General features: G+C 38.9%; 1 protein-coding gene and 1 non-coding gene across 2 annotated transcripts in view; both read left to right on the top strand.

Annotated features, from left to right (window-relative positions):
• LOC126474159 (D-threo-3-hydroxyaspartate dehydratase-like) overlaps positions 1-12,020 on the top strand; it is a 104,243-nt gene extending 92,223 nt beyond the window's left edge. Inside the window, exons 6-7 of the mRNA XM_050101615.1 lie at positions 3,398-3,503; positions 11,750-12,020. Of these exons, the coding sequence (XP_049957572.1) occupies positions 3,398-3,503; positions 11,750-11,839 (196 nt within the window). The 3' untranslated portion in view covers positions 11,840-12,020. The remainder of the gene's footprint in view (positions 1-3,397; positions 3,504-11,749) is intronic.
• A 1,154-nt stretch (positions 12,021-13,174) lies between these two features.
• Trnat-ugu (transfer RNA threonine (anticodon UGU)) lies at positions 13,175-13,249 on the top strand. The gene has a single exon. It is a non-coding gene; the product is annotated as a tRNA-Thr (tRNA).
• Positions 13,250-15,276: the final 2,027 nt, after the last annotated feature.

Genomic DNA, 15,276 nt, shown 5'->3' with positions numbered 1-15,276 from the left:
AAGAAGGTACCACGTTGAATATGAAATACTTCATTTTCAGGGTATGGTAATAGGATTATTATGAATGTATTGTCAAACAATGTCTATGCAGATATATATTTCATGTACAACCTGAGGCAGTCTGGTTCTAAAGAAGAGATGTTTCTAAATAAGAGGTTTCTTTTTCTAAATGTCAAAAAATTTTAAGCTATTGAGTCTAATTGCAGAAAAAAGAACTATTCATAATACATAGATATTGAGAGGCCTGCAGGCCAACTTATCTATGGAAAGAAGAAGGTGTACTATTTTCCAGAATGAATCTTTCATAGAAATGGAGTGTGCAATTTTTTACACTAGTTCATAAAGCTTGTCACTGGAAGGCAATAGTATAAGCAGTTTGGCAATTAGAGTCGATGATACCAATTGGCTAGCAGAGGAGAAGGGAACAATGCAGGTCAATACACAAAGTTACATTCTGGGGGGGGGGGGGGGGGGGGGGGGGGAGGGGGGGGGGGGAGAGATACACAGCCAAAACCAGTAAGTGGAGCAATTGCTTTTGCTACTCTTATTGGTGTGCAAGCTGTTTCCAAAGCTCCTTTGTCATTTTTGTACTATTTGATATGATGATAATTAACTAAGCTTATGATGCTCATTCAGAGAAATGTGGCAATGAGGTAACAAATTACTAACACAAATGGCAGGCTCATCAGTAATATTCATGTCATGAATGGGGAAACCAGTCAGATAGTGTGAGAGAAGCCAAAGTTATTTGCCAGAACCAACAAAAACAAGAAAACAAAAATGTAATCAGAATTGACATAAAGGTTATCTAGTGGTGCAATATGACTATCTTCATATGATGCCATGCAGTCTATCTTGCTAGGTCTGTGCCAATATTTATTTAATGATAAAAGCTGCTGGTGATAGGGGAGAGCAGGGGATACTGACAGCTTTAGAGATTTTTTGTTTTATTTAGACTCTACCACTTCCATTGAAAAGTTCATGGTAGCCCCATGTGACCCAGGAATGTTAGACATATAGCTGTATCAGAAAAACTGAAACACGTTGAATACCTTCAGAGTTATATAAACATTTTTTCAAGTCCACAACGCGTCAGTATTGCCATGGGTACCTGGATGATACCGATAGACTTATAAAGTAATACCAACAGCATGACATACAGTTGGACTAAAATTCTTGTTCTAAGAAAGTAACACATTTTATTATCATAAAATGTGTCAAAATATATACACAGCATGTTTTACAAAAATGACATTCAAGTTGGAAAAAAAAGTCAGCTTTAGCTTTATTGAAACCTAGAACACTTGATACTTCTTGCTGATGGTTTTCTTGAGCTAATGTTAGGATTTATCTTTATGAAACTAAAGTCTCTGCTTCCAGCCATTTGGGCAATTTTCTTGAAATTGTGATTAAAGTCCGAAACAATTCACCACTAATCAATCAGAGAAATGCCGTAGAATAATTGTGCAAACGTAATTTTCTTGTTGACTAATTATTGCTCTTGTTCAGGATTGATAAGAAATATTCTCCTCAAGGAAGGTTACTTGTTTTAATTTAATTTTATTCAATCATAAAATGTAATTTTTAGTATGTTGAGCTCCTTTGATACAATGTTCTGCCCAGACTTCACTAAATGTAATGCCTTTTTGAGGTTTTCTTCAGTCCATTTAGCCCTCTCTGCTTTTCTTTTTCTTTTCCTCATCATCAGAAATTAGATATAAGTGTAAACAACTTTTTTGTGACACATGGAGCATGACACTCTGTCAACATTACCCCATAATAGTCTGTCAATATTATACCACTCAAACATCATGGTGGAGACCAATTTTTAATGGCTTTGCTAAGGCTCAAAAAGTTGCAAAAACTATACTAAAGGATGCACTAGAAAACATAATATGTACCTAATTGATAATTATTACTGTAAAAAAGTTTTGAAATGTTTACCTCAGTTTAATCATAAATAAAAAATAACACCAAAATTCAATAAAAAAAGCTATTTGTTTGAACCAAAGTAGATTGTTGACAAGAACTTGTTGCCTCTGCACCCTACTTCTGGCATCAGTCGGTATGCTGCTGCACTGTCTCCCACTGAGTACAATGCTACTCAGCTGAGTAGATGATGATGTCTTCTGTGTTGGCATTTCCCTGGTTTCCTCCTAGCAATGTCACTTAAGAATGAGATTTGCACCCTGCAGCAGAGTGTGCACTGATATAAAACTTCCTGGCAGATTAAAACTATGTGCCGGACCAAGACTCGAACTCGAGACCTTTGCCTTTCACGGGCAAGTGCTTTACCAACTCAGCTACCCAAGCACAACTCACAATCCATTCTCACAGCTTTAATTCTGCCAGCATCTCATCTCCAACCTTCCAAACTTCACAGAAGCTCTTCTGCGAACCTATCAGAACTTACACTCCTGGAAGAAAGGATATAGCAGAGACACGGCTTAGCCACAGCCTGAGGGATGTTTCCAGAATGAGATTTTCACCCTGCAGTGGAGTGTGCACTGATATGAAACTTCCTGGTAGATTAAAACTGTGTGCCAGACCAAGACTCGAACTCAGGACCTTTGCCTTTCGCAGGCAAGTGCTCTACCAAATGAGCTACCCAAGCACGACTCACGATCCGTTCTCACAGCTTTAATTCTGCCAGCATCTCATCCTCTACCTTCCAAACATCACAGAAGATGTCCTGTGAACCAGACTTCTGTGAAGTTTGGAAGGTAGGAGACGAGATGCTGGCAGAATTAAAGCTGTGAGAATGGATTGTGAGTTGTGCTTGGGTAGCTCAGTTGGTAGAGCACTTGCCTACAAAAGGCAAAGGTCCCGAGTTCGAGTCTCGGTCCAGCACACAATTTTAATTTACCAGGAAGTTTCGATGTCACTTAAGTACAGCATTTCAAGTGTGCTAGAACATGGTGCATGAGTAAGTGTGCATGGCAGATGGAGATACTAAAATGTACAATTTCTTAAATATTATATCATAAAGCCTTAATGGAAAAATAAAGAGTTAATTGAAGTAATATAAAATGTGATGCCAGATTGTCAACAGGCACCGCAGCTTTTCACAACTTCATTTTCTCCCTCTTTGTAAACTACAGTTTAAAAATAACTATATACAGACTGGTGTTTCCATTCAGGTTCTTGAATCTTTCATTTATAATAATTTATGAAATACTTCATCCCATTCTCCAGTGGTATTCTAACTGAATTAGTGATTTTTTTTTTACCGAAGCATTTTTGAGGAGTATTTTGTTGTGATGGAGAGACTATGTGTAAAACAGTTGAATATTTTATTCTTTTTTTTTCTAGAATCCATTCTTCTTTTGTTCTTCAAAAGTTATTTTTCCTCTTTTGTTCCTTCCTTCTAATCAGACTTCTGTTATTACTGTTTCAGGCTAATTGAAATGACTCAGGAAGTTGGCAAAGTTGAAGCTGTTGATGATGCTCTTGATGTCAATAGATATCCAATAGGAACTGTGCTTTTCTTGTACCCTTATCAAGTAAGTATGTGGATATGATACATTGTTTCACTGATAATAGAGTAACTGTGAAAGATACTGCAGTTAAGTTGCTTCTTTAAATATCTTACAACATATAGAAGGCAAAGATTTGCAAAACTGACCATGATTTGGAATTTTACCTTTATTTTTTGTTTTTATTTTCTGAGGATCCTGTAAGAACAGTGGTTCTGAACAAGTCGTCTCAGTTCACTGCAGAATACCACACAGTTGTCTATTACATGGAACAACTACCAGTACATCTTAGCTGTATTTACTTACATAAATGCCAGGAGCATTACTTCACTGAGCCCATAACTAATTTCTGATCACATCTTCACACCTTATGTAGTTTTCTGTCTCATACACTCAGTGGTTATTGGACATTAAACTCATATCATACTTTTTCTTGATCATGTTTCCTGATAGTCTCTGTGAAGTGCACATAGAAAATATTACTGATCTGTGAACAAATCATAAGAGATCATAACCAACTTAAAACACAATTTTTTTTAGTTATGTCAGAGTTTACATCAAGACACAAGGAAATAGTGTTATAAAGTATGATGAAGATTCATAAATTATCATATGGCATTCACAATTTCTCTGTGAACTTTTTTTAATTCCAGTTCTTTTGATTGACCAACAGTATGTGGTGTTGAAACAGAAATAACATAGCATTAATCAGATGTCACAAAAGTATAGTGACGTTTAGAACAGATAATTGTTTTCATTGTTTATGCAAGATTCCAGTACTTTTTGACACTTCAAGTCCTAGCGCATCTGATATTCATGTTATTTCAGGAGTAAAGGGGTGTACGTAAATATTTAACAGCATAGACTGTTCCTATGCAAGAAATCATATGAATTTATGCTCTACACGAAATATTTTATTCGATGAAGCTATTTGAAACTATCAGAAATCAGAAGAGCACAGATGACTGTAAATTAATATGGTACTATTTGTTTTGTTTTATTGCTCATTTCTCGCTAAAACTCATGTTCACAGCTGGTGCCAGTTCTTCAGAGCATTATAAACCTTTTGTAGACAGATGCTGTTCTCCTTGAAACTTACCACTGACTTTGAATGTTGTCATGGTGGTGCTGTTGCATGGGTACTATGGGTGCTGATGTCACCTGATCTTCATCCACTGCCCTTCTCTTGCATAGGCCAGATGATTGTCCTGGAACTTTGACATGCTAATACATTTGCACTGATGCTTCTTGTAGGCTTCTGGCATAGTAACATATCTAGTGGTTATACATTCACTTAATATCCTCTCCCACAGTAATAAAATACACTCCTGGAAATTGAAATAAGAACACCGTGAATTCATTGTCCCAGGAAGGGGAAACTTTATTGACACATTCCTGGGGTCAGATACATCACATGATCACACTGACAGAACCACAGGCACATAGACACAGGCAACAGAGCATGCACAATGTCGGCACTAGTACAGTGTATATCCACCTTTCGCAGCAATGCAGGCTGCTATTCTCCAATGGAGACGATCGTAGAGATGCTGGATGTAGTCCTGTGGAACAGCTTGCCATGCCATTTCCACCTGGTGCCTCAGTTGGACCAGCGTTCGTGCTGGACGTGCAGACCGCGTGAGACGACGCTTCATCCAGTCCCAAACATGCTCAATGGGGGACAGATCCAGAGATCTTGCTGGCCAGGGTAGTTGACTTACACCTTCTAGAGCACGTTGGGTGGCACGGGATACATGCGGACGTGCATTGTCCTGTTGGAACAGCAAGTTCCCTTGCCGGTCTAGGAATGGTAGAACGATGGGTTCGATGACGGTTTGGATGTACCGTGCACTGTTCAGTGTCCCCTCGACGATCACCAGTGGTGTACGGCCAGTGTAGGAGATCGCTCCCCACACCATGATGCCGGGTGTTGGCCCTGTGTGCCTCGGTCGTATGCAGTCCTGATTGTGGCGCTCACCTGTACGGCGCCAAACATGCATACGACCATCATTGGCACCAAGGCAGAAGCGACTCTCATCGCTGAATACGACATGTCTCCATTCGTCCCTCCATTCACGCCTGTCGCGACACCACTGGAGGCGGGCTGCACGATGTTGGGGCGTGAGCGGAAGACGGCCTAACGGTGTGCGGGACCGTAGCCCAGCTTCATGGAGACGGTTGCGAATGGTCCTCGCCGATACCCCAGGAGCAACAGTGTCCCTAATTTGCTGGGAAGTGGCGGTGCGGTCCCCTACGGCACTGCGTAGGATCCTACGGTCTTGGCGTGCATCCGTGCGTCGCTGCGGTCCAGTCCCAGGTCGACGGGCACGTGCACCTTCCGCCGACCACTGGCGACAACATCGATGTACTGTGGAGACCTCACGCCCCACGTGTTGAGCAATTCGGCGGTACGTCCACCCGGCCTCCCGCATGCCCACTATACGCCCTCGCTCAAAGTCCGTCAACTGCACATACAGTTCACGTCCACGCTGTCACGGCATGCTACCAGTGTTGAAGACTGCGATGGAGCTCCGTATGCCACGGCAAACTGACTGACACTGACGGCGGCGGTGCACAAATGCTGCGCAGCTAGCGCCATTCGACGGCCAACACCGCGGTTCCTGGTGTGTCCGCTGTGCCGTGCGTGTGATCATTGCTTGTACAGCCCTCTCGCAGTGTCCGGAGCAAGTATGGTGGGTCTGACACACCGGTGTAAATGTGTTCTTTTTTCCATTTCCAGGAGTGTATCATATGCTTTACATGCATTTTCATGACACTTGCCAATAGTATCCACATAGTGTACTTTTATGAATACCATGAAAAATTGCAGTTGTAGAATAGAAACTGGAAAATTTTTTTTGTGCTAAGTTGGTGCAATCATTTTGTGGGCTAATTTCATTATGGTTGTTGTGAGTTGTCACAAAAGAAGGGTGAGTGAAAGAAGTGTTACAAAACAAAATATGTGGGTGAGCCAATCCCCACTATGCTCTTGTGTGTTGACTTTAATTATGTCTGATTATAAACTGATGAAGATCTCACAATGACAGATTAATGACAGATCCTCTTCTGCATTTGAAAGAGGAGGTTCCATTTTTAAAACTTCTATTCATCTTGCTATACTTGCATTCTGAGAAATTATGTGGAAAGGTCCAGGTCCAGGAAAATGAATCAGAAAGAAAATGATAGTTAGCAAGAAGCTACCATAATCTCACAGAGTAGAAATCATTTTTCTGGGAGTCAAATAGGAGTGACACACCAGCTGCATTATTTCTTAAATGTTTTATGAGTATAGTGTGTATTTCATTCATTTAAAGCCTTTCATTCATTCATTCATCTCCATTTCCTAAACTGGAGGTCAAATGTTGTATAACTTATAAATTTCTGAATTAAACAATGCTAAAATCCAGGATGGAATAATGACAATATTATGAAAAGGATAGATTGTAGTCATGGGACAGCCTTTCAAACTGCAAATATTCTAAACACAAGTTGCAAGTGATACAAATTCTGCTTCTGTAGAAGAAAATGCAACAATATTCAGTTTATGTTCCCCAACACTCAGTTATGCTAAAATGCTTGATAACATACCCTTATGTTGATCTTATGTCTGAGCTATTGCCCCAATCAGGATCAGCATAAGCTACTACAGCTTCATAGTTTTCCTGATTTTTATAATGTATCCAATAACCTACTGTTCATTTTATGTAATGCAGTATCTTCTTTAAACCTTTCCAACATGGTTTCTTTGGATCACTTTGTTAATGACTGAAATAATTAATGACATAGATTAAACAATGGTGAATTGTTTGAGTTACATAATGAAAACATCTTATTAATTTTCTGTAAGGCACTTTCTCCTGCAGCCTCTTGTCATTCTCCACTTCTCTGTAATTCAATACCATGGGCGTGTTAATTGGCTCCCCATCATTCATTTCGTACATCCTCAACAAATTTTCCAAATAAATTTTCTGATCCAAAATTATTACATCCTCATCCTCCCTCTCATCCTATCTTAATTCCCAATAAAAATCTCAAATGTCCCAAATCTTTCATTTCAAGTTTACATCTTAAAGCTAATTTGAATTCTTTAATTTTCATCTTATCATTTTCTAAAGTGATAGTATCATCTACATAACAAAAAGTAAACCTTAATGAAGCAATCGGAACTACAGGCTGTAATATCAACTATATAAAGAAAGAGATCGATTGCTACTCACCTTAAAGAAGACATGTTGAGTTGCTGACAGGCACAACAAAAAGACTATTACACATTTATCTTCTGGCCAATGCCTTCATAGGAGAAGGAATCACACACACTTTCTTTCACATAGGCAAGCACACCTCATGCACACTTGACCACCATCTCTGGCAGCTCTGGTTTGAGTTGCTGCAGATGGGGGTCTTGTATGTTGGAGGTGTGCTTGCTTTCATGCATGAATGTGTGTGTGTTTCTGTTCTGAAAAATGCTTTGGCCAAAAACTAAATGTGTAACAGCCTTTGTGCCTGTCTGCAACACAACATATAAAAGAGTAAACCTTAGTGTTCAAGTTCCTGTACACATACAGGCACCAATCAGAATTGCTCTGAACAAAACATAGACCTTTAACAAACATTAAATTTAGTGAACTTGAGGCCTGCTTTGTTTAGCTTACCTACAATATCTGGTTCTACATGAAATCCTGCTGATATCCTTATATAAAATTCTTAATCTAAATTTCCATGAAGAGAAGCACCTTTTACCTCAATTTGATCTGCAATCAGTTTTTCATGATTCATGGAAGAAAGGAGTGTTAATCCACCAAAATATGCTGGAGAACTTCTGTGGAGTTTGGAAGATGAGGTACTGCCAGAACTGAAGCTGTGAGGGTAGGTTGTGAGTTGTGATGAGATAGATCAACCAGTAGAGCACTTACCTGTGGAAGACAAACATTCCAGGTTCAAGTCCCAGTATTGCACACAGTTTTAATTTGTCAGGAAGTTTCAAAAGTGTTAACAAATTTTTGCTATGATATTTTATATCAGATTTTCTGCTGAGTTAGCCACTCTGTTCACTATAATCTATTATAGATCCCTCAAACAGAAAACCATGCCTAGTAGTTGGAAGAAAGTACAGATCATATCAGTCTACTACAAGATTAGCTGAAGTGATCCACAAACCTACCACCCTATATCCTTGACATCAGTTTGTTGTAGAATCTTAGAACATATTCCTAGCTCAAACATAATAAGGGACCTTGAACACAATGATACCTCTTTGCCCCAGCATGGACTTTGAAAACATCAATCATGTGAAACCCAACTCACATTTTGCTCTTAATGACATACTGAAAGCCATGTATCAAAGCGGCCATGTAGTTGCAGTATTTCTTGTTTTCTTTAAAGTATTTGACTTGGTACCACACCTATGCTTATTCTCAAAAGTATGATCGTATGGAGTATAAAGTGAAATTTGTGACTGGACTGAGGATTTTTTGGTGTTGAGGATGCAGCATGTTAACATGGTTGGAGAGTCACTGACAGATTAAGATGTAACTTTGGACGGAGTGTGTTGGGTCCCTTGCTGTTCATACAGAATGAGAGCGAAATGTATTTGGCATCCCTGCATATGCCTGTTTTTAATTTGTAGCTGCCAGAAGTTTCATTGATATATGTCTGTTAGTTATGGTTGTTGTACTGAGTAGACCATCGTGTCACACAGTTGGTGAATTTCAAGTTGGCAGAGTTAGAGGAGAAATGTGTCTGAATTAAATTTTGTGTGGAACTCAGGAAAACCTTTACAGAGACACACGAAATGATGCAGAAAGCCTACAGTGATGAGTGCTTAAGCCATACTTGGTGTTATGAGTGGTTCACATTGTTTGAAAATGGAAGACAGAAGTTAAAGGTGACCCTCATTCAGGACGCCTTTCGAAGTCTGGTGACAATGCTTCTGCCAGGAATGTCATCATGAATTTGTGCCACATGGACAAACTGTTAATCAATGGTACTAGTGGGATGTGTTGTGACACCTGCAAGAAAATGTGAGAAGGGAATGGCCTGAAATGTGTTGAAACAATTCATGGCTCTTGCATCACTATAATGCATCCACACATTCATCCCTGTCGATGTGTTACTATTGAATAAAAAATGAAAGAACTGTGCTGCTTCATCTTCTGTACTCTCCAGATGTGGCCCCTGCAGAGTTTTTTTCATTTCCTAAGTTGAAAACACTATTGAAAGGACAACGATTTGCAATGATAGATGAGATAAAAGAAAATTTGCAGATGATGTTTCATGCAACCCAGGAAAAGGAGTACCAAGACTGCTTGCGGAATTGGAAACAGCAATGGGAGCTGTGTATCAGTTATGGAGGAGAGTATTTCAAAGGAGACCATGTATAATGAGTAAAAGGTGAGTGTAGAAAAATGTTGTGGGCAAAGTTCCAGAATTTTATGAGCAGACCTCGTATGTTAATGAACTGGCAGATAATATTAACCTCAGACTTTATGCAGATGATGCAGTTATCTACAATGAAGTACATCCTGAGAAAATCTGTACAAATATTCAATCAGATCTTGATATGATATCAAAGCAGTGCACAGATTGGCAACTAGCTTTAAATGCTGAGAAATGTAAAATTTCAAACTTTACAAAACAAAGAAATGTATTATCCTATATGTAGAGTATCAGTAAGTCACAGCGGAACTTGGTAAACTCATACAAATTCCTGTGTGTTGCATTTTGTAGGGACATGAAATGGAATGATCCCATAGTCTTAGTGATAAGTAAAGCAGGTAAAAGACATCAGTTTATTGGTAAAGCACTAGGGAAATGCAATGAGTCTACAAAAGGAGATTGTTTAAAAATCACTTGTGGGATCCACTGTAGAATATTGCTCAAGTGTGTGGGACCCATACCACATAGGACTAAGAGGGCACATTAAATTTATGAAGAGAAGGGCAGCACAGACGGTCATATGCTTGTTTGACCCATGGGAGAGTGTCACAGAGATGCAGGAAGAATTGAACTGGCTGACACTTGAAGATGGATGTCATCTATCCAAGGAAGTCTACCTACAAAGCTTCAAGGACTATCTTTAAATGAAGATTTCAGGTGTATAATACAGCATCATACTTATTGCTCCCACGGACAAAATTAGTTTAATTACAGCACACTCAGAGGCATTTAGTCATTCTTCCCATGCTCCTTACATGAATGGAATGGGAGGAGACCCTATTAATGGATACAACAGAGTGTGTCCTCTGCTGTCCATATCAAAGTGGTTTCAAGAGTATAGCTATATATGTGACCAGAAATGTCACATGTTCAGTGGAAATATTAGTGAGCTTAGTTCATATGCCAATTATTATAGACATTGTTCTTCATTCATATGCTTAGGATCTCTTGATGCCTGTGAATATCACAGGAACATTTTGATAAGTCTGTAAATAAGAAGAGAAACATAAGAAGACATAAAATGCTTAACTTTTTGTCCAAAATGTCTTACTACTTAAAACAACCACGGCACAGCTGATGCAAAATGCTTCATGAACTTCTAGAGGACAAGACCAGCAGTCATGATTTGGCACTTATGCAGATGAGCCATGTAATTATTGCTTGAGATCACTAGGAAGTCATTGCTTGATATTCAAACCTCATTGCCAATTTTGTTAGATTTCTCTACCGTCTAACATGTTGCTCACAAATTTAGTAACATTGTGTCAATTTTTCACTTTTTTAAATTAGATAGTTCTGTGTTGGATTCCATTCCCAAACACAATGTTCTAACTGAGGTGCTGTTCATATGAATATTCTTCTTTCCTTATATCTACTGGGTATTTTCTAAATATTTTAATTAATTGGTAATTGTTTTGCATGTTGGTTTTTGTAACTGCTGTGAACCTGATGCCTAATTGTGCAAATTGTTTATTGTGTGGGAACAACTGAATATTTTGCTTCTGCATTGCTTGGTTTTCCAATATTCACAACCAGACTTCTTAGCATTTCTATTTCAAATATTTATCAGCTGCCTATTGCTTTTATCAAGGTGGCTCACTGAACTTTTTTATTATTTGCTTGCCTAACTGTACAATACCCTGATGTTCTGTTGTGTGTAAAAGTTAATGAGTTATCTGAAAAAATACTGGTATTTTATGTTGTTAATTGAAACTAACATTACTTGGAATAATGAATGAATATTTTAAGTAACTGAAGTTATCCTTTTCATGGATGTTCATCTGCAAATTTTGTTAATTACATTTGTAAATTTATTTATGAATTTATTTAAATTTTAGGCCTGTGCAGCAGCAGCTCTTCATCCTGTTTATTATATTCACAAAGATGATGTCGTGCAGGAGGAGTGGAGACCTGTTCGTGGATGGTAGACCCAAAGGATAATCTGTACTTGTTACTGGAGAAACATCCATGAAGAGAAATTTGTGTTTTATGTTTTTTAGTAGTAGTGAAGAGACATTGCAAAACTTTGAAGTTTTAATTAAGATGTATGGGCAGCTCAGTGAATACTTTTCAGGCAGCTAAATGACAAAAATTTTGGATAACCCTAAAATAAATGACATTATAAGAATATTTTTTCATTATGTTATTTACTGTGTCAGTTTTCAATGAGTTTGTGTCAGGTTTATAGCATACAACAGTCACAGCTGTAAAAGTTATGCTGTGAAAATTGTTGAAAAAATATTTCATGCAGTTTTGTAGGCGTGTTGACACTTAAGATCACTACCCACTTTCCACTGAGTTAAGTAATTTTTAACAGTAATACAAATCACCTAACACTGTCTGTTCATGGAAATATGGGATGATTTTATAAACACACATACTATGGCTGTGTGCTTGCTGAACCAATTGCCCTGTTTATCGATCAGAATTTATTTTATTTCCACATACGCTGAAGAGCCAAAGAAACAGGTACAGCTGCCTAATATCATGTAGTACCCCTGCAAACATGCAGAAGCATTGTAACATCACATGGTATGGATTTGACTAATGTCTGAAGTAGTGATGGAGGGAACTGACACCATGAATCCTGCAGGGCTGTCCATAAATCTGTAAGAGTACAAGGAGGTAGAGATCTCTTCTGAACAACATTCTACGTGGGAAAAATATATCTATAAACAAAGATTCTGTAACTTACCAAACGAAAGCGAAGGTACAATGATAGAAACAATAACAAACACAAACACACACACAAATTTCAAGCTTTCGCAACCCACGGTTGCTTCATCAGGAAAGAGGGAAGGAGAGGGAAAGATGAAAGGATGTGGATGTGGATTCTTTCGTCTTTCCCTCTCCTTCCCTCTTTCCTGATGAAGCAACTGTGGGTTGCGAAAGCTTGAAATTTGTGTGTGTGTTTGTGTTTGTTATTGTTTCTATCAACGTACCAACGCTTTCGTTTGGTAAGTTACAGAATCTTTGTTTTTATATATACTAAGATGGTATCCGTTCTTTCGGACATGTCTGAAAGAACAGATACCATCTTAGTATATATATATAGTTAAGGCTCACCGGCCACTTGACCATCTTCTTCTTCTGTGTGAATGCACAAACAGTGCCCAAACTCTTATGGGAATTGGCAACGCGCCATGAGTAATGAGTATAATGGGCGGGGGCACTGCGAATGTAGTGCAGGACAATACGTTGAGAATGTGGGTTTCGCAGGAGGCGTGCCAGAGATAAATCCCTGCAGTCATGCTATCCTCTGTGCCCTCGGTGGCTCAGATGGATAGAGCATCTGCCATGTAAGCAGGAGATCCTGGGTTCGAGTCCCGGTTGGGGCACACATTTTCATCTGTCCCTGTTGATGTATGTCAACTCCTGTAAGCAGCTAAGGGTGTTCATTTCATTGTAATCCCAGATATACTCAATAATGTTCACGTCTGGGGAATTTGGTGGCCAGCGGAAGCTTTTAACTCAGAAGAGTGTTCCTGGAGCCACTCTGTAGCAATTATGGATGTGTGGGATGTTGCATTGTCCTGATGGAATTGCCCAAGTCTGTTGGAATGCCCAATGGACAAGAATGGGTGCAGGTGTCCAGACAGGATGTTTATGTATGTGTCACCTATCAGAATCATATCTAGAAACATCAGGGGTCCCATATTACTCCAGCTGCACATGCCCCACGTAATAACAGAGTCTCCACCAGCTTGAACAGTCCCCTACTGACATGCAGTGTCGATGGAGTCATGAGTTGTCTCCATACCTGCGCACATCCATTCACTTGATACAATTTGAAACAAGACTCGTCTGGCCAGGCAACATGTTTCCAGTCATCAATAGTCCATTGTGGTGTTGACAGGCCCAAGTGAGGCATAAAGCTTTGTGTTGTGCAGTCATCAATGGTACATGAGTGGACCTTCGGTTCCAGAAGCCCATATCAATGATGTTTCATTGAATGATTTGCACACAGACACTTGTTGATGGCTCAGCTTTGAAATCTGCAGCAATTTGCAGAAGGGTTGCAGTTCTTCACATTGAATGATTCTCTTCAGTTGTTGTTGGTCCCATTCTTGTGTGATATTTTTCTGGCCATATCGAAGTCAAAGATTTGGTTTTACCAGATTCCTGGTATTCATAGTACCCGCATGAAATGGTCATAGGGGAAAATCCCAGTTCATCACTACCTCGGAGATTCTGTGTCCAAATGCTCATGCGGTGACTATAACACCACGTTCAAACTCACTTAAATCTTGATAACCTGCCATTGTAGCAGCATTAACTGATCTAACAACTGTGCCAGACACTTATCTTACATAAGCATTGCCAACCGTAGCACCTTATTCTGGCTGTGTAGATATCTCTGTATTTGAATATGCTTGCCTTTACCAGTTTCTTTGGCACTTCAGTGTATATTAAGTAGTCACAGCAAAAAGTATTAGTTATCAAAGATATCTCAGCTTTCTAACCCACTATTAAACGTAAATACTCGATATTACTAAAAAAGTTTAATTCATTAAGGTAATATAAAAGAATGCATTTTTACAGTGGAACTATGGTTTAGTTTCTGGTTTATTAACCTATATGTTACTTATAGCAACAGTTATTTAAATTCTGCTCCTTGGAAGCAGACAGAAAGTTATTCTTACAGGGAAGGACAAAAACAGTAAATACAAGGAAAGTAATAAGAGTAAAGAATAAGGCTAATCTGAGAATCTGGATAAATTAAGAGACTTTACACACATTATAATGATAGTAGTGCACGACAGTCTCAGTTGTTACGTCTTATCTTGTTGCCCTGGTGTGTGTTAATACTACAAAAATCCAACTCAGTGAGGAAACATAAAAACAACCAACTGATTGGCAAAAAACAGTTGTGTAGTTATCAGTGATATACAGCAAAATTAAAAATTACAAAGGTTTAAGCCCTTTGCTGCATAGACATGCAAGTCTAGGGTGCCATGCAGGCAATTTAATGAAAAAAATGTAAAATACACACCAAGAAGCTAGTAAAAATTAAGAATGTGGAAAGGGAAAAGTTGAATTATTCAGTAGTTAAGATATTACTAGGTTGTGTAAACTCACCCATGAGGAAGACTTCTTGGAGAATGGCCCAATGTATTCGTTAATTCAAATATGTTACTATAAACTACTCCTGCAGGTGTACCTTCAACATAGACTTGGAATATTCTTTCCCCATTCTCCATCAACATAGGGGTATGCAGCTCGTTGTCTAGCGGCTAGCATTGCTGCCTCTGGATCACGAGGTCCCAGGTTCGATTCCCAGCTGGGTCAGGATTTTCTCTGCCTGGGGACTGGGTGTTTGTGTTGTCCTCATTATTTCATCATAATCATCATTCATGACAGTGGC

This window comes from Schistocerca serialis, chromosome 4 (assembly GCF_023864345.2).
Source record: "Schistocerca serialis cubense isolate TAMUIC-IGC-003099 chromosome 4, iqSchSeri2.2, whole genome shotgun sequence".
Classification (NCBI taxonomy): domain Eukaryota; kingdom Metazoa; phylum Arthropoda; class Insecta; order Orthoptera; family Acrididae; genus Schistocerca; species Schistocerca serialis.
Note: the sequence above shows the minus strand (reverse complement) of the source record. Positions and strands in the feature narration are given on the sequence as shown.